Raw genomic sequence first — 24,358 nt, 5'->3', positions numbered from 1 at the left:
CCTGACCAATTGCAGTTTCCAAATGTTCTTTAAGGACAAACTCATGCAAAGCTCATTGCAAGGTATTAGTGGTTGTCACCAGTGTCCTTTGATCTAGGAAAGGACCTGTAATTATATGTGAGGACAAACCTTGAGAGACAGGATGAAGAATGCTGCCCAGAAAACAGATAAGAGAGGATATAGCTAGCAGCTGTATAATGGGTTGAGAAAGAGGTTCAGAAGTAATTCTCCCTAGCTTTTCATGCTGTAAAGGAAAGAACAAGAGATTTTTACTTTCAGACTTTCTATTCTATATTAAGATTCTATTAATGTAGTCTTACAATAAAGTAAAACTAGTTTATCTGGCTATATTTCCTGGCCAGTCTTACCTGGGAAGATTTATAGGTGCAGATGGCACGCATGTATGTTTTTCTCTTTGAGTAGGAACCAAGGTTCCTGGAGAACCTCCAGATTACACATTATCTCTGACTGGGGGAATGTTGCCTCAATACCTCAACCAAAGTTAAAGATGTCTGATCATCAGATATGAGGGATCCTAAAACCCACAGCCATAATCTCATTAGGGTTGAGCTGAAACTAATCTTTACCCTCCAGGCCAGTACAGCCTCCAGGCATTGGAAAGACACCAATGTATAGTAATGATACTTAGCTCTGTGCCAACAAATGACCTCACCCAGCAGTTCTTGTAAATGTTAAATAGAAACAGGGAGAGTTGAGCCCTACTGTACTTGACAGACCAAGGGCCTAAAACTGGACTTCTCCCCTCACTATTCCCCCTCCCCCAAACACCAGTTAGAATTGACCTTGGAGGAAGGAGAAGAACCACTGATGAACATGTCTCCCATTCCCAACCCTGTTATCTGGTTTAGAAGGCTACCATGATTGATGATATAAGAGTTCAAGCAGGGCTAGAATAACTATACCATCCTCATCTCTGCTTAATATGTACTCCAGTTATTGAGCCAATAAGACCTATGGTATTAGAGATTATGTAACTTCAAAAAATGTTTTCTTGCTCATGATAAGATGAGTTTGAATGATTTTGTTTCCCCCTGTTTTTCATGCATCAGCATGGTATTTTCCAATGATAATAATGAGCTACAGTAGAGCAAATATGCCACCTTCTCTCCAGTGTTTTCGGTTCTTTGATGACCAATAACATTCTTAGTACAATGCAAGTAAAGTCACCTTCTTTCTTTCAATAAACCCAGGAGAGCAGAGAAGGCTGTGGGAAGGAGAGCAGGCCCTGCCAATCTTGGCTGTTAAATCACAGAGAATAATGTCCAAACTCTCCCTCTTACATGTAACACTCAGCTTATGTAATCAATATGGCAGTGAATGAATGAGTGAAGGTACTAACAGCACAAATTTAAATTCAATATGTGCATATGTTAACTATTTCCTGCATTCATAGCTTTTGTATGTAGAAATAATTTATATCTTGATAAACATAATCAAGAGATGATCAGCCCATATAAAATGAATGAATGAACAAATAAATAAATAAATAAATAAATAGAAGAAATTGAAGTTTTTCTGGTAGTAAAATAGTCTTGAGGTATAGTGCTACAGTAATAAAATTTAAGTTGGAAAAGATTTAGACAGGTAAATGAAATGATGGATATTTGTCTTGTAAATGTGAATACTGTTACCATCTCTGTCCAATTAATACATCTGAAGAAAATGATTAGCTTATTGTGATTTTTATTTCATTTAGGTTGAAAATCATAAAAAATTTCTTTTAAGTGCAAGCAATTTTTCATTCAACTTAGAAAAGAATTGGTGAGTATTCATATTGCTAATTAATATATTTCATACTAGATTATATTTTATTTTGAAAATGTCTCTGTAGAGATTCATACCTGATTAAAATATAAAAGTATGTTAATTTTGTAATTGTCTAATGGTAGGCTAGATTATTTTTAATATAGCAAATCTGGCTGAAATTATTCTTTGTGCATAGAGTCAGGGGGAGATTGAAAAAGGCCATACATGTTAGTTTATAGCAGCCTGATGATAAGAAGCTTTCTGAAATTGTTGATAACCTCCTTTTGCGGGAGGGAGGAAGATTTTTTAAAAAGCTACAATCTGCTATCATCAATCTGACTGTAGTCACAAACTTTCCTCCTGGACAGGGTGGCCTTTCATCTTCCAGCCCCTTTGGTCTCTGTCTACTGATTGTTGTCACTTTTAATCTAACAATGTTTCTGTTATTGCTTGCTGGTTCCTAGCTTTTAGGAAAGCAGAAGCTCTGGCTTAGGCTGATAGGAAGCTGATAATTGCTTCTGAGCATTAACCGCTGGCAGCTCATATATCACCCATGGCAGAGAAATTACACAGATTGACAGGGGTGGAAGAAAATGTGGATTTTATTTACCTTTTTTGGTGCTCACTAAGCTGTACTAAATTGCACAAAGATGTGCTTGTTTGGAGGTTCTAGAAAGGGAGCGCAGCTATCGTATACCCTTGACGAAGATCGGTACACTCCTATCTGGGATGGTTGTCCTCTTCCACCGAGTGTACAGCTTCGGGAGGGATGCACATGGAGCGGTGAGGGAGGAAGGGGAAGGTGAGACCCCCTCCTGAAGAAACCGTCCTTGGATTCCAGCTGTCCTTAATAAACTATCGTCCAGTCTCCAACCTCCCCTTTGTGGGGAAGGTTGTAGAGAAGGTGGTGGCCCTCCAGCTTCAGCGTACCTGGAGGAAGCTGACTATCTAGACCCCCTTCCAGTCTGGCTTCAGGCCTGGTTACAGCACAGAAAACCGCTTTGGTCGCATTGACCGATGATCTCTGGAGAGCTAGGGATGGAGGCCGCGCTTCCATCTGGTTCTCCTTGACCTCTCAGCGGCTTTCGATACCATCGACCATGGTATCCTTCTGCGACGACTGCGGGAGATAGGGGTGGGCGGCACTGTTTTGCAGTGGTTCTCCTCCTACCTCTCGGACAGGTCGCAGTCGGTGTTGGTAGGGGGGCAGAGATCGTCCCTGAGGCCCCTAACTTATGGGGTTGCCGCAGGGTTCGGTCTTATCCCCCCTACTATTAACATATACATGAAACCGCTGGGTGAGATCATTCGGAGGCACGGGATAAAATACCACCAATATGCGGACGATACACAGTTGTATCTGTCCGCCCCGTGCCAACTCAATGAAGCGGTGGACGTGATGAACCGGGGTCTTGAGGCCGTTAAAGACTGGATGAGAGCAAACAAGCTGATACTCAACCCAGACAAGAACGAGTGGCTGTTGTGCTTTCCTCCCAAAATTTGACCAACGTACCATCACTCAGGCTGGGGGGACAAAATTTATACCCCTCAGACAGGGCCCGCAACTTGGGAGTCCTCCTGGATCCACAGCTGAGTTTCGACCACCATCTTTCAGCTGTGACCAGGGGGGCATTTGCCCAGGTTCGCCTGGTGCGCCAGTTGCGGCCCTACCTGAATCGGGAGGCCCTCACAACAGTCACTCGAGCCCTTGTGATCTCTAGGCTGGAATACTGCAACATGCTCTACATGGGGCTGCCCTTGAAGAGCACCCGGAGACTTCAGCTATTCCAGAATGCGGCCACGCGAGTGATTGTGGGCGCACCACGGTTCGCCCACATAACACCGATCCTCCGTGAGCTGCGCTGGCTAACTGTCTATCTCCGGGTGCACTTCAAGGTCCTACTCACCACTCATAAAGCGCTCCATGGTAGTGGGTCTGGCTATTTGAGAGACCGCCTTCTGCCAATTACCTCCCTGCGTCCCATCAGATCGCATAGAGCTGGCCTCCTCCGTATTCCATCCGCCAGTCAGTGCCGACTGGCGACTACTCGGAGGAGAGCCTTCTCTGTTGCGGCTCCGACGCTATGGAACAATCTCCCCGTGGAGATTCGTACCCTCACCACCGTCCAGGCCTTCCGCACAGCCCTCAAGAGCTGGCTAGCCCGTCAGGCCTGGGGATAAGTTTACTTTCGCCCCTCCGAATGTCGATGTGAATGTTGTGTTTTACTGTTTAATTTATTCTCGTTCACACTTTTTTTTTTGTATTTGTCCTACACTCCCATTCCCCTTTTACTGTAAGCCGCCCTGAGTCCCCTCAGGGAAAAGGGCAGCCTATAAATGTATAATAAATACCAAATACCAAGGGACACCCGCCTAGCCAGCCAGATCAGCCGAATCAACCCTGGCGGTCAACCCTGGGTGACAGATATCGCAGCTAGATCGCCCTCACATCCAATCGAAAAAATCTAGTTTTTGCTTAAAGACCAAGCCAATACTCTTGGCTAATAGAAGGATATAGTTTGGAACAGGTTAGAACATTTAGATACCTTGGTGTGGTTTTCCACTCGCTAGGGACATGGAAGGCACACCTGGATCATACATTGCAAGTAGCCATTAGGTCCTCAAATGCAATCAACATTTCTTTTATACAGGTGGAGGTCAGTTAGTACCTGCTGCCTTAAAACCTTTTGAGGCCAAAACATTGGCACAAATTCTTTACGGGGCACAATCAGGAATCCATTCAAAGAGAAACTCGCTAGAAACCATACAAACTAAATTCCTGCAATCCATTTTAGCCGCACCCAATGGAACTCGAAATGCCTAGTTAAGAATTGAGACAGGCATGCCTCAAATTCAGGTAAGAGCCTGGAAGATGATGATCATTTATTGGCTTAAAATGCATTTCTTTCCAGAGGGACTGTCCCCACTAGTGGTGACTGACAATTTCCCATCCCCCTGGAAACAGGCAATTGATCACAAGCTGGGCTCTTATGGGCTCTCACCATTATTCTTAATGTCCCTAGGCTTTGAGCAAGCAAAGCAACTAGTAATTAATAGAATGAGGGACATGGAGTTCCAAGAAGAACTAAATAGGTTGCCTCTCCACAGTAGGGACAGAATTAAACAGGGTGTGTGGGAATCGGCAAGATATCTAAATGACCTGATCTCCCCCCCCCAAAAAGAATAGCTTTCTTCAGATTTAACCAGATTTAGAGCCAGATTTAACATTCTTCCTTCAGCACTCCTTCAGGGCAGGTATAAGAGAACACCTATAGCAGAACGCGTTTGTATATGTGGTAAAGGAAAAGTGGAAGATAATTCATATGTACTATTACACTGCGAGCTATACGAAGCTTGTAGGTCTGCACATATTCTCCCCTTATTAGAAAGATTGCCAGGGAGGGCAGACCATTTTATCTAGGCTTTCTCCTGCAGGACACTAACCCGGTTACCACATATGCAGTGGCAAAGTTCTGTGCTGCTGCCATGTCCATAAGAAAAAAAATGGCTACAGAAGTATAGTACCATCTTGTACCAATTATCTGGACATACCTTTAACAATCTTTGGACCATTATGTTATTATCCACTTTTAATGTCAATATTTTTAATTATATTTTAATGTTAGTATTTTTTAACATAGTGTAAAAACTAATGTGTATTGCTGATCTTTGACCATAATAAAGATTTACTTACTTACACAAAGATGTGCAAAACCTCAGGTTGGTTTCACTCTAATGAATCCTGCACCAAACTTTATCAATTAAAAGTTGTTTGTATTGGGGGAGGGGGTTGTGAAGCAATACTATTTACATAATACATGTGGTATCTCCATCTTACATACATGTAATACTTAAATAAGAGTCCTTTGGAATTGACTAACAAATATTAATCGTTTCTTTCTAGCACGAATCTAGAGAAACTTTATTGGGCTTCAACATGGTGAATTATCGAGCGTGTAAGAATTTATGGAAAGCTTGTGTAGAGCATCATACTTTTTTCCGGTTGGGACAGACCACTGCCACCTCAGAAGAACTTTTTTGCACATTATTTTACTTTAGGGTCAAAGTTTCGGTACTGGTAAGTTGCATCTATATTTCATGTGAGGATATAAGAATAATAAAATATTCAATAAGTTGAAAACTTACCGTAATGTTGCTGTTGAATAGCATAGTTTTATTTGGTAGTTGAAAGATGTGCAAAATCTTTTGATGGCCAAGTAGCACGACATTTTTGGGAGTATATATTATACACATAGATGAGGTTGGGTGCAAGAGGAAGATTTAGAAGTTTTCTTTATTTATATTTTTGTTTTTTAAACTGATTTGTGTAGCTTACCCTGCAGTATTTATATTTCTATAATATAACAGGAAACCTCTCTTTCAGCAGGCTTACCATATACATGACTCCTAGGTTACAAAAAGGACACTTCAGGAGCATTCCATCCTCGGGGCACAGATTAGTCACCCACACTGCACCCAAGCACATTTCTGACTAATGAATTTTGTTTGAAAGCTGAGGTTGCTACATCACACTCCTGAAAAAGGACTAGTTTAGTCTGAACTAAATACATTGGTGACTTTTTTTTCACTCTCAATTTGGCTGTAGTTTAAAATGAGGTGGAAAACTTATTGACTACTTTGTGTAGCCACACCAAGGAGGGAAATAGGTAGTACCAAGACTTGCTATAATTATCATGGGAATGAGACTATTAAAGCAGTGTTCAGGTCTCAGAATCTCCAAGTTAGAAATACCTGACTAAAAGTTATATTTGTAGTGATGATGTTCTCTGACACTTTTAAAGACTTAGCTAAATTCAGGACAGGTAGAGAGCCCTAAGTGCAGTACAGTTAAAGTAATCATACAAATATGAAATATACATTAGAATTATTTGTAGGGTTACAGAAAGGTGGTCTCATTGTTATTGCTGGCAATACATTTATAAATTTTACTCTTCATTTTGGAATTCTTTTGTTTTCTTATTCCAGACAAGTAAAGTACTTCTTATTTTCTTTACAATCTCAATATTACGCTTCACTTTCAGTGGGAGAACAGAAGTCCAGTCTGTACAATATGGCAAAGAAAGGGCAAACAAGGAGAGAGTGTTTGCCAGGTAAGCAATTAAGTGACTTACATGCAGTATGATAAACATATTCATATAGCCTCTTATTTAGATTTCTCCTTACTCTCAAATTTATTAGGTATAACCAATCAATAATAACCCTGGATAGAAGTTCTCTTGACACATAAAATTTAGACACACGGAAGAAGGAACAGGACTGGGTTGTTGCCATACTTCCCATTGAGACATTCGGCATTGATGAGTAAGATCTGATGGAAATCTTGATCCACAAAAATTCAGAATGCCATTTATTCTTTACACATATTGAACCAATTTTCTCTGTTTGTTCAGTTAACTTCTTCTAGAATATCTCCTGCTACTATTCTCTTTAGGTCATAGACTTACCAGAAATTAATAGAGTTCAAAGTGATATTGTGGACCATTTTTTCATTCTTTATCTAGATCCGTTTGGTCTAGTGTTCAGGTACCACACTAGAAACCAGGAGATAGTGAGCTCTAGTCCCACATTAGGCATAAAAACTGGCTGGGTGACCTTGAACCAGTCACTCTGTCTCAGCTCAAGCCATCTCACAGGGTGGTTGTTGTGTGGAAAATAAGAAGATGAAGATATATTGAGTCTGTTTGCTACCTTGAGTTATTTATAAAGTAATAAAGGCTGAATTTTTAAAAAGAAATCTTTAAAATAACACATTGCCAAAATTAGCAATATAATTTCTGAGTATTTTCCATCAATAGAGGCAATAACTGAAAACTGAATAAAAAGATAAAAAATCCCACCTCTTCAATCACAAAAAAAAATAAAATGGAAGGACTGATTTGGACTTGCTTATTATTGGCCCCAGTTTCTCTAACTTGCAGTCCATGGACACTAAAAATTATGCTGTACACCTTTATATTATAAAGCATTCCCCTATGGTTACCAGTAGTAAAAACAAAAGCAATTTCAGGTGAAAGGCAATAAAAAACAAAATTATAGTCATGTTATTGAAGATTACCATAGAGGAAAGTGAGCAAAAGGAGGAAAGCAACAGAGAGATAGAAGGAGAAAACCAGGCAGGAGGAATTGAGTGAAAAGTTTGAATGTCTCAAGATGAAGGAAGAATCAAATGGCGAGTGGATTCTCAGGATCAGAGAGGAGTGTTCCTAGACCATGCAGAGCAGATGAAGAGAGAAGGAACCAGAACCAGTCTAAGGATTCCAAAAGCTAGTTGTCAGTGTTCCAAGTATGCAGAATTAAATCAGAGTCCAAGGCAAACGATTCTTAAAGTTCCAATTTAATAAGTCAGACATCTTAGCACATCTGTGGAATCCCAATTCTGGAAGTTACCTAGGATTCCCACCCAGTTGAAAGTTCATGATCTTGTCCCCACACCCACAAATCCATCACATGGTCCAATCTTCTTCCACGCTGGCATCTCCACCCAGCTGTTTCCGGTCAGGTGCAGAGGTGCGGAGACAAAAGATGACCTTGGGCTTCTAGAAAAGAATGACAGCAACACATTCCACAATTCTACTCCTTTCTATTCCCCCCTCCCAACTGCTACACTAATGAAACAGCATAATGAAATAAGAGAGAGTGTGGCAGGCCAAAGATCCTAAAAGGGATATAACTGCAGGCCTGACACTAGTTGGTAATCATAATCCCTAGAAAGAACCACAATTGGGACCAGAAGTTCGGTTGCTAAGTAAGGTGGTCATTAAGTGAGACACATTCAATTTTACAACTTTTTGCCACTGTTGTTAAGTGAAGCACTGCAGTCATTAAGTGAATTGTATGGTCATTAATTGAATCCAGCTTTCCTCATTGACTTAAGAAAGTCAATGGTCAGAAACCATCTAGAAAGGTCTCAAATGACGATCCTGTGATCTCAGGACATTGCAACCTTCTAAATACACGATAGTTGCAAAGCACCCAAAGTTTTGTCATGTGACCACAACAGTCATGCGTACAAGGACTGGCTAGAAGTCCCTTTTTTCAATATTGTTGTAATTTCAAACAGTTAGTAAATGAATGGTTGTAAGTCAAGGATTACCCGTATGCTTACCCTGGAAATCCAGAAAAGGCTGTTGTGAATACAAAGAAAGAAAGTCTTTTTAAATGGATTTTCCAAAGGAAAAGATGTGTTGCAGATGCCAAAGACAAACTTTATGAAATGAAGGACTAGAAGCCAGAAGAGTGCATTATTGTATTTATTTTATGGAAGATGACAAAAACTATTGAGGGTTCAATAATGTTGTCTTGATTACACTAAAAGAGAGTGGAGCCTTTTTTTGTGCCCAGATCTTAACCTTTACAAAGTGAGCATTGTCAGCGTTGTCTTGTCAGTCATGCCGTTGTTGTCTTTGATTAATTATTAAATGTTTCTCAAGCACATAGATATTAGAAGAGGAAACTATATAAAGCTGTGGTAGTAGAAGATATACTGTTGTAATGAGGCAAATGTTTCTTTGAAATTTCCACAAAGAACAGGAAGTTTTGGTAACAGACATGAGTGGGTGGGACTGTGAGTTTCAAACATTTAATAATGCTCTAAATGCAGTTTTGACAGTTCAGTGTTTTTGCCTGGCTTATCAAGTTACTGAAGCAGTTTTCTGTTTGATCATTAAGGTGAGTTTTTCAAAGAGTTGCATCATTCCTAGAAAGAAAATACATACTCATTTAATCTGCAAAAAGTTGGTAATATTTTTATCCAGGCTGCCTTATATTTTTTCTTTTTCCTTATATTTTGGATGAGTAGTTCAAGTTTTGCAGAAAACAGTGCTTATCCCTGTTGTCCTTAAAAGCAATTTAGAAATGGTTTAACTCATAGCAATATGGTAGTAGTTTTTTTTTAAAAAAAAACCTTTTGAAACAACCTTGTCTAGAAAATAATAACATTTGAGCTAGTAACATAGGGATACTAAGAATGAACATAAGCGTAAATAAATATAGTTGATATTATAATGATTGTGTTAGATAAATCTGTAAGATAAATCTCACACTTCATTTAAATCAGTTTCTATGAATCATTGAAAAATGTTTAATAACTTGTATCTTTCACAGCTACATTATGGGTAGATTTTTAAAAACTGATTGTCATATTCAGCTATGGTCCAGCTAAATCAGTAAAAATTCTGAAATTTTATTCAGAGCTGGAGTTTTTAAATGCATAAATGTGTCACATATCTTTATTTTTTGTGTTGCGTGTGTTCACTACATCTGAAGCCCTGAAATTGCAGCACTGCTTGTAATTTCGAAATAGAATTCTTCTAAAAATCTGGATTTTTGTGTCCATGCTATTAATAATAATGTAAAGTTGAATCGACTTCTCCATTGCAAGTTGTTTAGTTTGAATGTAGCTGTAAATTATGCAAGTTATTGCAATGAGGGACTAATTTAGAGTTAAGAAAGAAAAGAAAGAAGCCGTTTCTTTCACAAACAGCTTTCCTCCCCCGCCCCTCCCATATGTGGCACTGTAGGTAATTCTCATCCCTTAGCTATACTGAATTACTGTAAAATTTGCTCTGTCTTTAGTTCTTCTTGTTACATTTGGCTTTTTTTCTCTCTTGTAAATAGTCCCATAAGAATATATGTCTATCTTTGGAAGAAATGGTCAAATAACATGCATATCAGTACCTATAAAAAAGGCTAGTTTTATTTTATTTTTTTAATTTCAATTTCTAGTAGTTTCAGATACATCATTCTACGTAATTTTGTGTAAATTTGTTTTAGATCCCCAAGTAAACCTTTGGCTCGCAAATTGATAAGTGGGATGGACTGGGAGGTCGTCAGCAGAAATTCATTGTCTGATGACAGGTTAGAAACTCAAAGTTTACCATCCCGTTCTCCACCTGGAACCCCTAATCAGTAAGTAAAGTTGAATAATCCATTTACAACAAGTTACCTGTTTCTCATTTGATTAATAAAAGTAAATCATTGTAACATTATTTCTTGGTGTGCTAAAATAATATCATAGTGAAGCACACACATATAACAGGCAGGATTTTGCTAACAGCTCAATATATTAGTTTTTTTTAAGGGCTTGCATTCCCCAATTTCATTCTGGGAAAAGAAAACTTCCTACTGATAATAATTTTATTCAGTACCCTTTACTGTGAGATGTAAACAGCATGTTAACTTTAATAGGATAATATTCAGAATTATAATTAAACTTTGTCCCCTTTGAGCATTTTACAGTATAGCCATGGTTGAAAAAAAAAAGAATCTTGATTTAGTTATAGCTAATTTCAGAATATTTTTCACATATAGTTGACAGATTTTATTTATGCAGGAAGTAAATATAAAGCATCATTAAGGATGAGGGAAAATTGTCTTTAATATGTGTATAACACCTAATTTTAACTATATTTAAACCATCTTTGAACAAATTTTCTATGTGTTATATAGAGTAAGTTGTATAATATCTCTTGTATCTAAGTTTCATTGTAATTAATAGGTTTACTCCTAAGAAAGTGCATCTACACATAGAATTTGATTGTATTTTGCATCATTCAAGTCATATTACTTATTTTGTTGAAATTAATTTAAAACTATAGTGTTTTGTCTTTAATAATGTAAGGTTTATCCCTTTCATTTCTTGGTTACATTGTGTCTTTCTTAAAAATTATATCACAGCATAATTTAGCACAATGTAGCTAATCGGGGTTTACTTTAGGTAATGTAGGTTTATCCCATCTAGCCTGCTGTGAGGAGCAGAAAATTGGAACCAGGAAAGTGAGATTTGTTTAAATAAGCAATAGATTTAAGATAACTAGGACTTAAATAAAACGGCAATCTGTGTTTGATTTAAATCAGGAACTGGGTGCTTTCACATTTTTTCAGTTATATAAGCCTATAATTTATCCAGGGCATTTATATAACTGAACTATAGTTTTAAAATATCTATCCAGGTTTCTCTTTCTATTCAAATGGAACTTCCAGTAATTTAGTTACATAAATAGTGAGTCTTACAGAATCAGTGCAGAAAACCATATTTCTGAACTCAGAACTCTGCACAAATACTATTATCTATCTATAAAGGTAATGCATTTTACTTCCTGTACAAGCTAAACCACAATCAGGGAGGTCCTCTTTATTCTTTGTGGCTGTTTTTCAGTTTCCTCTTTTTCTAGCAAGCTATATGAAAAGGAAGGAGACCAGTTTTTTTTTTAAAAAAATATATATCTTGCAAAAATCCTTCAGAAGGAAAAAATATTTGTACTGGAGTAATGGCTGTAATATTAGGACACCATTTAGGATTCATGTTGGCTCCTTATCTATCGATGCATGCCACACATATATCATTTATATAGATGTCAGTAAGTGTTACAGATAGCCTTCAGTACTGTGGTTACAAATGTCTTACTGGTTTCTAATATATTTCTTACAAACTTTGTTTTATTACTACTAATTGACTGCTTTTCACACCAATGGAGAGCAAGCATTTAGGAGTGCAAGCAGTAGCATTTATAGAAACTGATTTGATTATTTCTTAGAAATGCTGGTAAAACTATTTCAAAGCACAGAACTTACAAATATTTACTAATAGGTTAATGAATAACTGTTCTTTCCATGCTCAGTCGCAACTCTACATTTACTCAAGAGGGAAACCGTTTACGGCCATCTTCAGTTGGACATTTAGTAGACCATGTAGTCCATACTTCACCCAGTGAGGTATTTGCAAATCATCGGTCGCCTTCTTCTACACAGGCCAATAGTATAATTCTAGAATCATCACCGTAAGTTTGATTTTTGTAATCCTGAAAGACATTTTGTACTGCTATAACATATAGTCTTTCCATATTTCTTCCACATAGCTATAAGGTTGGCAGATCTCATTTTTATATTTAATTGTAAGTAAAAACAAGAGTAGCATAAGGGATCTAATTTTGTATAGAATATAAATATATAGCATAATAATAGCAAATCTCATAAATGTATAAGGTAGCTTCATATAAGCAATCTATCAACCATATCACACACACACACACACACACACACACACACACACACACATTTGTGCAGTTGGAGATAATACTTATCTACCTTATAGTTCTGTAAATATTTTTAAACAGTGTAAGATAGCACGCTGAAATAGCCATATAAATATTAAATATGTGTTAAACAATTATTAGAAATGATTTCTCATGGTTCCCTTGAATAAAATGGGTCATGACTCAATATTAATGTGTTAGAATACCACAGATTTAATCTTTTAAGGAAGTTTTTGGAAAAATTAGAGGAATCCATATATATTGTACTAATACATTACTTGTGTTTAAGAAATATAATAACCTTGGATGATACAGTATCAGATTTGTGTGACATAGCACTTGGCTGAATAAGAAATTTTCATTTTTTTTATTTGATTATGCACATTGTTGAAGGAAACCATACAGAAACTATGTACTTGCACTCAAAGTATTCCACTTATATATCCATCATTTTAAACATTCAAAGAAAATTAATAGCTAACTGGGCAAATATAAAGTTAGGAAGTTTTTTTCTAGTTTATTCTTAATCCTCACACTTTATTATGGTAATACATTACAATGTATTACAATTGGAAGCCTAGTATTATATTACTCCAGTTTTGTGTATATGTTGTAAATTTTGTTTACTGTATCAATTTGAAAAAGAAAGAATTTAAACACGATAATATCCTGGATATGGATATTATTATGTTGTAATGGAAATGTTCCATAGCATTAAAATTGAGAACAGTTGCTAAGTAATGCATACTGGTTTGTAAAGTAGTAGCAATATATGAAATCATTTGTACCTTGCATTTCTATATGAGAATAGTGAACTCACAAGCCTGCTAATTTAAATGAGTCTGAAAACGAGTCAGTGACAGCCTTGGTTATTTTTACCTGAATATACTATTGTGGGAATTATATTGAAATTTTCAGTTTCGCAGTGTGAATTAATGAATTGTCATTAAGACTTTAGATACATGAATTTCTAAAATCTTGTGTAAACTATAGACGAATTACTGCACAGACTTGTCAAATTGCAAAATAATAATATATTATCAGGCCAACTTTGAACATTATCTTTTACTTCATAAAGATTTCTACTAGTACATTTGGATTTCAGTAACGGTGGATATAGGTGTGTTTGGGTCATCTGTCATACCTGGTTTATGGTGTAACCATTTGTGCTTTTCCTTCCCCTTCCTCCTGAGCATATCTGGAAACACTGATCTGTCATTTAAACTGAGATTGCCGCAAACAGCATTAATATCCATCCCCCCCCCTTTTTGGAAAATGCCAAACAGGGAACCCAAATGTTTTTCCTAATGAAAGGAAATCAGCTATTCTTTGTCATGCAAGCACATAAACTAGGTGTTTAAAATACCATTGGAAACCCTGTAGTGGAATATAAAGTATATATGCGGCCTAATAAAAAGTGGTAGAATTAAGCTTTTAGAACAAAATTCTTTCTCTAATATATATATAGAATAATTCTATTAAAAAGAATTATTTCTGTTGACCCTAATTTTAATTTTACATTTTCATGTAAGAATATTAGTTAAAATAGTATGTTTTTTAAAGGGGGGAGGGCTTTCTACAAATAAGGGTATTATGCAGCCTTCTTCCTATGTATATGTCTGTAGATACTTAGTAAAAACTATCCTTTGCAAGAGAAAGGTATTACTATGTTCTGGGAAGCTCAGAAGTATAGACATAGATACCTGCACATAAACTGAAAGAAAAACATAAAAGGAAAAATCTATAACATATTAAGTGGGACTGAAAAACTGATCAGATTTGTATACTGAAGTGAAGGGAAATAAAACAGTATGAAACCACATGAGCACAAAATAACATTTTATTGCAAGGTCCTAATTTGCAATTGGAATCATGAATATAAACAATATGCAAAAATTAGTGCTTTCACTGAAAGGCTGGTCTAGATATTGAGAAATTATATGCAGAAATTACAGCTCTTGTATAAACTATAGCTACCTGATTTCTTCCCACTGCAATGCCTTACGACCTACATGAAGTCCTTCTTGGGTCTCTTGGCTTTTTCTAAAAAAATCTTCTCAAAGATATAGTGGGCTGCAGTGGGCAGAAGCAAATATGAAACCTACCTCCCCCCCTCCAGCTTCTAATCATGTTACATTTAGATACTGTCTTCTATTCTGTTGGTTATTATGTCGATTATGACTTGTAATATAATTCACACACCCATATTCTGGGTTGTCTTAGAGATGCATTCTTTTTAACATGTAAATAAGTTTTCAACATGTCTTTTTATTTTTTCATGTTATATGTAGGTCTCAAGAGACCCCTATAGATGGCCAACCACCTGCACTGCCACCTAAACAATCTAAAAAGAATAGTTGGAACCAAATTCATTATTCACATTCACAGATAGAATTGGATAACCATATAAATGAAACATATGATGATGATTCTTCCTCGTCTCCTGAAAAATCTACTGTAAGGGAGTTTTTCACACTTGTTTGATTGAAATATATTAAAACAGTACATATGGCTTATGTACATTGATTTCAATTATTGTAATTAATAAATCTGTTAAATGATACTCGTATGTTAATTTGCGTTAGCTACATATTGGAGAGACAGTTTGATATAATGGGTAAGGTATCAGGCTAGAAACCAGGAGAGTTTTAGTCTTGCCTTAGGCACAAAGCTAGCTGGGTGACCTTTGGCCAACCACTTTCTCTCAGCCCTAGGAAAGAGGCAATGGCAAATCACTTCTGGAAAACCTTACCAAAAAACCCCTTTGATTTTGTCCAGAAGGGGGAAAAAGCTATATATTTCTGTTTTGTTTTTTTTACACACCATTCTTTCCTAGCAGTGGGATACTGTGATAACCAATTTCATTGTATTTATTTTGTACAATGACAATAAAGGCTATACTAAATAAACTATATCTGCAGACACTTATCTTACATCCCAAATACTGAATCCCTGTTTTTGAACATTCAGCTATGTCTGTCTGTCAGGAAAAGCTTCTCCTTCCTCTCGACATATCTAAAGTCTGTTTCAGAAAACTGAAAGATTATGAGAAGCAGAAGGACTCAACCTATGTTTGCTGGTTTATTTTCCAATGTAGCTCAGTATGTTTAAAATCAGATTACATATTTTCTTTCTATCTTCCCTATGCAATTTTGTGCTTGCATAATCATAACTCCATGAAAAACAATTGAGTTCCAATTATTAGAAGAAAAGAAAATAATCCGTTTAGAAATTATAGATCTTTTAAAAATTCAGCTGTGGCTCTTTAAAAGAAGTTGGCGTTAGTGTAAACAATACTTTGTTTGAGGGGTCCTTGGTGCTCTCTGAGCTTGCTTTTTTTTAATCGAGATTTCATTACCCAAATTACTTTGTTTTCATTTGCAGCCAAATGGTGGGATTCCTCATGACAATCTTGTTCTGATCAGAATAAGACCTGATGAAAATGGCAGATTTGGTTTCAATGTAAAGGTATTAAAAATTTTATTATATCTTTGGCTACTTTAATACTTTGAGGGTTTTTTTTTCATTTTTTCATTATTTATGTTTCTCTCAAAGGGTGGATATGACCAGAAGATGCCTGTCATAGTGTCTAGGGTGGCTCCCGGAACACCTGTAAGTCTGACTAGAGAAAGTTTGCAATGATGTATATGCTTAACATGCAGTACTTTGTTTAATTTTTTATTTCTTTACAACTGTTTTCATAATAGCGAATTCTGATGCATTATTTTAACACTGGAAATGGAAACTTGGGATGTAAGAATTATAATTTACTTTATATATATCTACTCAAAGGAGGTCTTTTAAAGTTCCTAGTTATTAGTTTTGGGTTTTTTTAAGTATTTTATTGTATTATAAGATGCAAGTAATACATTATATAATTGAGGTACAGTGGTATTTATGTAATAAAGATGGTGCTTGCTTAACTAATTGATGCTAATGATCTCACTGCTGCCATAGTTGTTAAACAAATCACCCACAACTCTTAAGTGAGACTGTGACTTGTGATTTTACTGCTGGTGTCTCCATTGACTACTTGTCAGAAGCCAACTGTAAAGCATTGAAATGGCAGTCAGGTGACCATGGGATGCTGTGACAGTCCATTGGTTGTGAAGTGCCAGAATCTCGATCTTGTGACTTCAGGGATGTTGTGAGAGGCGTAAGGGCAAGGTCTGGTCATAGAGTTACCTTTTCAGCGCCATCATAATTTTGAACAGTCACTTATCGGGGCAGTTATGAAGCAAGGACTGCTTATATTAACCAGAGATTATTACTACTGTGATGAGTTAGGAAACTTAAACATTTAAAGATTTTTTATATATATAAAAAAGAATCAAGTGTAGCACTAACACCTGCAAAATGCATTAAATATAATGAAGGTTTCCATTTTAAGTGTAATCCTTAATATTATGGTCTTTGTTGTATTGTTACTAGAGGTTTATACATATTAAAAAATAAAAATAAAATGGAACATAAAAGAAGTTACTCATAAAAGTATATTGGTATTTGGTTTATAATTTCCCCCTTCTTTTATACATTTATCAATTTGTAATATAAGTCAAGATGGTCCCTTGTTGTTTAATAACTGAAATTACAATGAGACCAGAATAAGTGTTTTATGACTAAAAAGCACTTCTGGATGTCATAAACTATTATTCCACACACACCTTCCCCACATTCACAAGAGCATATTTTGGGCACTTGGCATCAGTTCACTTTTAGGATCAGGTTGTAGCATCCCATGGTCACATCACTGTGATTTCCGAAGTTTTTTTCCTCTTTCTGGCAAAAAAAAAAACCTATCCAGAAAGAGGAGTTCTCATTTCTACCATGGCGTTTGCTTAATGACCATAGATTCACTTAAGGATCATGATGGCTCACATAATGATAGCAGTAAAAATATAAAATCTGGTCATGTTGCTTTGATTTACTACCATAATAACGTAACTACTACTAGAAATCTGATACCAATTGCATTTGTAAGTCAAGGACCACATTTGTAGATTCAGTAGAACCTCTGGTCACGAACGCTTCTGACCACGACCAAATCGAGTTCCCACCAAAAAATTCACATTTTTTTTTCGCAGCCCATTTCCCTTTCTGCACCAATTTTTTTGTAAGTGCCAAATTTCAAAAATTAGGTCCGGGTCACAACCAAATTGGGTTACAACCAAAGTTACGGAATGAATTATGGTCAGGACAGAAGGTCTACTGTATTTAGGTCCCCTCAGATGCCATACTGTAAAGTATTTATACTCACCGTGCTCCAGCTCTATAATTTCCCAGCTCTATAAGATCTTATGTAATCCTTAATCAATGTGTTCAAAACACAGTGGGTAAAGTGAACATTGGGTAAGGATGCAACATTAAGAATGGTATAGAAAGTGTAGAGAAAATGTTTTTTCTCTCTCTAATACAATATTTGAGTGTATTCCAATAAAACTGAATTCAGGGAACTTTAAACAGATAAAGAAAAATAAGTACTTTTCATGTTTTAAAATGTGATGATCCCCACTTATTTATATTCTTTTAAGATGACATTACACAAATTGATGGAAGTCAGGATAGTCAGAGACTGCTAACCTTAACATTTGCCTTAAAGATCGGGCAGGGATAGATAAAGGATTATCTTTATTGTAGTTCAGTTAAAATCTCTATTGCATTAAATAGATTATTCTGTGCTTTGCTAGTGAACAGTCAAAATTTCTGTTTGTGATATGTGAATAATACGTTAAACGATTACATCAGAGAATTCAGAAAAGTTACTGTACAATTTTCTTTTTTTATTGTTTTATTGTTTAAATATATTTGCCACCTATCTTGTCATGGGATTACTCTTAAGTGGGTTACTATAATAAAAAGAAAGAAAATGAAAGTGTAAACAGGACAGAAATAAAATAATAGAACCATAAAATAAACAATGAAAAAGCAACACAACTAGAATATATCAATATGATAACCCAAAAATAGATGGGTGGAAAAGCAGGTAGCAAGGGTTTACTATCAGTCTAGTGTGGTACTCCTCCTTTGGTCCCCAGGTCAACCAGCAGAGCCAGGTTTTCAGATTCTTGTGGAAGGATAGAATGGTGAGAGCAGACTTTACAGGGTAGGATATTCCAAAGTGCGGGCTCTATGGCAGAGAAGGCTCGTCTGGATCCCAATATTTGGAGTTCTTTGATCAATAGGACCCAAAGTAGGCCCTCTGTGCTGGCATGAGTAGGATGGGCTTGTCCTAATAGGACAAGGCAGTTCATCAGATAGAATGGACCTATCTTTTTATCCATCTCATTCACCTAGCTTTCCTTATTCCAGTGTTCAACTTTATTCTTAAACAGAAAAAAAATATTTAAGAACTTATTAGGACAATCTAAAGAAGTGTCAGAAACTTTTTTCTGAAAAGGCAATATATAAATATAAAAAGTAAATAATGAACAAGTAAGCAATATTTTTGTGTCTGTTCTTTTGATATGACATAAACTGGATTATTTAACGGTTGTATTTAGATGTGTAACTCTGAAGTACATAACTTAATATTATGATACTGAGTGTACTCTTCTGCTTTTCCTCTTCAAACACAGCCATGAGGGAAATATTAAAAGCTTCTGTTATTGAATAAGTGTAGCTCAATCTGTTTTTGATAAATTATGGTTAGTGAAGAAAAGTCCATTTCAAAAAGTATTATTTGATGCTTTTACTTTTCACATGCTGCTACAAATCTGCAATTGATAAAAAAAGTGAAAGCTTCCAAAATCTTTCTCACAACTACTCCAGTGGGAAAAGTATATTAAACAAGTATGGATATTTGTACACTGGACTGTGATTTAGTATTATATCTAATTTTTCAGTATCTCCATTTTGTGTTTTTCATCAGTTAATTTAAAAAGAAAAGACACTTCTCATATCCGCTAGAATAAAACTTTGTTTCGTGTTGCAGGCAGATGTTTGTGTCCCTCGTTTGAATGAAGGTGACCAGGTTGTATTGATTAATGGCAGGGATATATCAGAACACACCCACGATCAAGTTGTTATGTTTATTAAAGCTAGCTGTGAGCGGCATTCAGGGGAACTTGTACTCCTTGTTCGACCAAATGGTGAGTAATTTTACCTGTACAAAACATGCTTCTTTTTTCCCTGTTACACTATGCTTTTGTTAGAACATTTGTTCTTATATACCCATAGTTTTAATGTAATGTAAATTATCACCTGGGTTTCTGTATAAAAAAGAAAAATAGCCAAGTCAGTGTTTGCCCTCTAATAGGGTACACAATGTTTACATAGTTATGTGAACATTATATTTGTCCTAATCTGCTCAAATGTTGAGACTGTTGAACATTCTAGATATGACAAATTAATTCAACCTACACAATATAAGAAGGAATGTACTTTCATCTTTATGCTTTATTAGTAAGGTGTAGTGGCTCAATGGTTAAGATGCTAGGCTTGCCGGCTAGAAAACCAGCAGCCAGGTTCGAGACCCAAATGCCACGTGACAGGGTGAGCTCCTGTCCTTGCCCCAGCTGCTGCCAATCTAGCGTTTGAAAGCATGCAAATGCAAGTAGATAAATAGGTACCACTTCATATTCAAATGTAGATAAATAGGTACCACTTTATTGAGAAGGTAACAGTGTCCATTATGTCATGGTATCCACATGACCACGTAAATTTATTCGGCGACTCAGTGGCCCTGAAATTGAGATGAGCACACACACACACCCTATAGTCAGCAACAACTAGGGGAGTAAAATCCACATGGACTCCTTGTTTTATTCCTTATTACTTTGGAATAATTGTTTAGTTTAAAAACACCACTTAGAATCTTTATTTAGTTCTATATACTGCATACATTTTTTTTTTTATTATAATAGTAAAATCATACACAAACTAAACTTAAAGAGAGATAATTTTACATCTGTAAAGATAACGTTTCCAGCTTATTCATTAATAATAATATGCATATATCTAATGTATCTTTTCATAAGTTATTTTTTCTCCTAAAAAATCCAGAAATATTTGTCTTTCCACTAAAGAAGAAATTCACTTCCCTGGAGCATTTTGCTACAATTTTGTATTCTCTTCATGTGTTATTAACTGAAATGAGTAGCTAGAAATTATAAATATTTTGAATGCATGTTTTCTAACAGTTATTTCTATTATTTCATTCAAATTTTATTATCCTTTGAGAACTCCCTTTCTTGTCTATTTCCTGCTTCTGATCTTTTCATAACCGTTTCTTTTATTATTTGTACCAATATATTGTTGCTCATCTTATTGTTTTTAATGGAAGTTACAGAGCTTTGTGCTTTCATCATTTAGGCAAAATTTCCACTTTTTTTTTTTTATAAAAAAAAAGCTTCCTTTATTTTTTTATAGCTGCTTTAGCTCTGGGCAGTTAGTGTTCCAAAATTAAGAATGCTGTCTTACATTCATTTCTTTGGATGCAAGCCTCATTGAACCTAATGTGACTTATAGTCTGAACCAGTGCATTCTACATTTAAGTAGCTCATTTTTAACTTTTTCTCTAAGCCAGATGAATATAACATTTTCTTAATGAACTTTTGTATAAACCATTGTGGCATCTTGTTGGCTGAGTATGAGATACTTAATTCTGGTTTATTGCTCAGTGTCAATATAGGAACATTTAGTAGAAAAATATAACTAGAAATAAAACTAGCTAAGCAGGTTGAAATTGCTGAATTAGGTCAACAAACAAGAGTGTATAATTTTAATCCATTATTTGTGTAGGTGTTTTGAATTCAATTTTCTATATCGTGGCTATTAGAAAGAAACTTGATTATGTATTCTATTTTAACTTGCCAAACTGCTAAAAGCAACATTAGTTTAAATGAAAACATTTCAAATTAAAAAGCAAAAAACCATAATTTCCTCCTCCACATTTTTTTTTCAGTTTTGTTTTTGTTCTAACCAGTATTAATAAAATATGCTTGTTTTCCACAAATACTGTCTGCCACATAAATGTCAAATGCATGCTGTTTCAGACAGGAAACATATGGAGCATAATTGTTAAATGATAATAACATGACATTAGTAAAAATGACATCCTTTCTTTTTGCCTGCTCAAATCTTGGGTGGGAGATGCTTCTCTACTGTGTGATTCCCGGATCTACTGTAAAGGGTTAAAGGAATCCTCTGAAACAGATTTCAAGACTCTAAGGATAGAGAGAGAGTAATTACCTGAAATACTTGCACTTCTACTGGACTATGCCATAATTCCTTCTGGGATGACTTATTCTGAATTTCAGAAGTTAGTCTGAGCAAGCCCTGAGTCATCTGGATTTCATAGTTGGCAAGCCTGCAAGGAGGCTCTCAAAGACTCCAGAGTCCTGTATTCTTCACAAGCAGATCCTGAGACATCCAGCCATGTCTATTTTTTCTAGCTGAGGATGAAGACTGAGTCTAGATACAGGATAATGGCATCTGGCTAAATGATGTAGATCATTTTGTTAGTCAAAAGTTTATATCTTGTTAGCTTTATTATTACTTTGCAGAGAAGTTTGAAGAAATAACTGAAGGCTCCATGATGATAGTGGTGACTCATGAGTAAACCCTAATATGGACTCTCTTGATGTGAGGAAGGGCTGGAAAAGATGCCATGTTCCTTAGTATCAGGATACTTGATTGCAGATCAAAATCAAGGCCCACTTAAAGGTAGATAGGTTGTAGATGCTGACCCTATTTGGAGCATTTTTCAAGTTTTGCAAGGATAGTAAAAATTTCAAGAATAATATACAAATGTGTTTGTTGGCATCTCGCCTTTATTATTTTTACAAATAACTCAAAACAGGGAACAATATCCAATACACCTTTCTCCTCTATTTTCCCCATAACAGTAATCCTGTGAGGTGAGTTGGGCTGAGAGACAGTGACCCAGCTGGTTTTCATGGCTAAAATGGGACTTGAACTTACAGACTCCTGCTTTCTAGCTTAGTGCTCATCAGTCACTGTCTCCCAGTTTCCAGTCTAAAATGGAATACCCAAAGAAGGGGAAATGGAGAAGGAAGGTGGAAAAAGAGCTCAAGCACCAGTTCTTATCTGAACAGTTTAGACAAAAAGTTCAGCAGTATGCTGCCAGCTGGCTATCAGATGGAGAGAGCCAAAGGCAGTGAGTTTCTCATGTAAAGTATTAAAATAGCACTACTTCTGTTCTCTCATGTTATTTTGAAGCTCATGTTTCTAGGTTCCTCTACCGATATATGCTAATAGTCATCTGCAGTAGAATTCTGTATACAAAAAGGTGCCACTTAAATCCAAACAAAAATTAATCAGTATCCTCACACCTAGTTTTATTCACAATATTTAGATCTTTTATACCATGCTGTAATGTCGCATTTTCAACAAAAGCATTACCTAAATATATTTGTTTCCAAGCAGTACAACTTGACTCCTTGTCTTAATAATTCTGCTACTTTTGGTTTATTATAGCTGTTTACGAAGTAGTAGAAGAAAAGCTAGAAAGTGAGCCAGATTTCCAGTACATACCTGACAAGTCCCCACTTGATGGAATTCACCAGGATGACAATGCTCTGAGAGAATCAATGTTTCAACTAGCGGAAGGGCTTATCACTGGAACAGTCCTGGCTCAATTTGATGTAAGTAATTTATTTGTAGATATTATATTTGTCTGTGTACCTTCTAGTTGAGAATTTTGGATTTTTAAAAAGCCACAGGTTCAATTTAGGGTAAGGAATATTTGGCAAACAATTTGCATTGCTTCATTGAAATTATTTTCTTAGATTAAAAAAAAACAGGATAGCATAATTATCCAATAATCTAAGTCCTCACATTAAAGGATTTTTTTTTAATATAAATGTACATTTCTCTGAATGTTCCCTAGCTAGAATTATATACATTCCCAATTGAATAAAATATGAATATTATTATTCAGTGAGAACAGAGTTACTTTAAAGCTATATAAATATATGTATCCATTACAAAGCACATTGAAATGTAGATCTGCAAATGTAGATCACATATTACCTTGGTGTAATCTAAACTGCATGCTTTAAGGCAGAGGAAGATACTTTATTTTTTCAGGACTGCACTTTCAGTTTTATTCATTTGTTTGTTCTTTAATATCTGATATTGCAAAAAGGCCACATTTGTTCAGATGAATGGGAGGGAACAGCGAGAAATGCTACAATAGTGGCCTATCTTGTGTGGGAGGACCTTACAATGTTTCATGCCGTTATCACCATCCATCTGGACTATTGTAACATATTGTACTTTGAGCTGTTTTTTAAAACCACTCAGAAGGTGCAAATAGTCCAGAACATAGCAGCCCATGAATTCACTAACACGAGGCTGTGCTGTGGACCAGTAAACTTCTGAGTGAAACTTAAAATGTTAGTTTTAATTTATAAAGCCTTTTAAGGCTTAGCCATCAGGGTATGTTTAGGACTCTGTGATTTCCCAACTTGAATCAGCCCAAACTATATGATTATTTCAGAAGAAGTAACTGGTGGATTCCCACTCAGGAAGTGAAAGAGACAGAGGTCAGGAGGTGTTGCTTCTCAGTGACAGCG

The 24,358-nt window shown here is 35.9% G+C and overlaps 1 protein-coding gene across 1 annotated transcript in view; it reads left to right on the top strand.

Annotated features, from left to right (window-relative positions):
- The window catches only part of PTPN4 (protein tyrosine phosphatase non-receptor type 4), a 114,405-nt gene that overhangs the window by 77,472 nt on the left and 12,575 nt on the right, over positions 1-24,358 (top strand). The window contains 12 exon segments of the mRNA XM_032216419.1: positions 1,718-1,730; positions 1,732-1,782; positions 5,672-5,773; positions 5,775-5,845; positions 6,810-6,878; positions 10,561-10,695; positions 12,408-12,566; positions 15,113-15,278; positions 16,206-16,289; positions 16,377-16,433; positions 19,753-19,909; positions 23,259-23,425. Of these exon segments, the coding sequence (XP_032072310.1) occupies positions 1,718-1,730; positions 1,732-1,782; positions 5,672-5,773; positions 5,775-5,845; positions 6,810-6,878; positions 10,561-10,695; positions 12,408-12,566; positions 15,113-15,278; positions 16,206-16,289; positions 16,377-16,433; positions 19,753-19,909; positions 23,259-23,425 (1,231 nt within the window).

Source organism: Thamnophis elegans, chromosome 1 (assembly GCF_009769535.1).
Source record: "Thamnophis elegans isolate rThaEle1 chromosome 1, rThaEle1.pri, whole genome shotgun sequence".
NCBI lineage: Eukaryota > Metazoa > Chordata > Lepidosauria > Squamata > Colubridae > Thamnophis > Thamnophis elegans.
The sequence above is the reverse complement of the archived record's forward strand: the minus strand, read 5'-3'. Positions and strand labels throughout refer to the sequence as shown.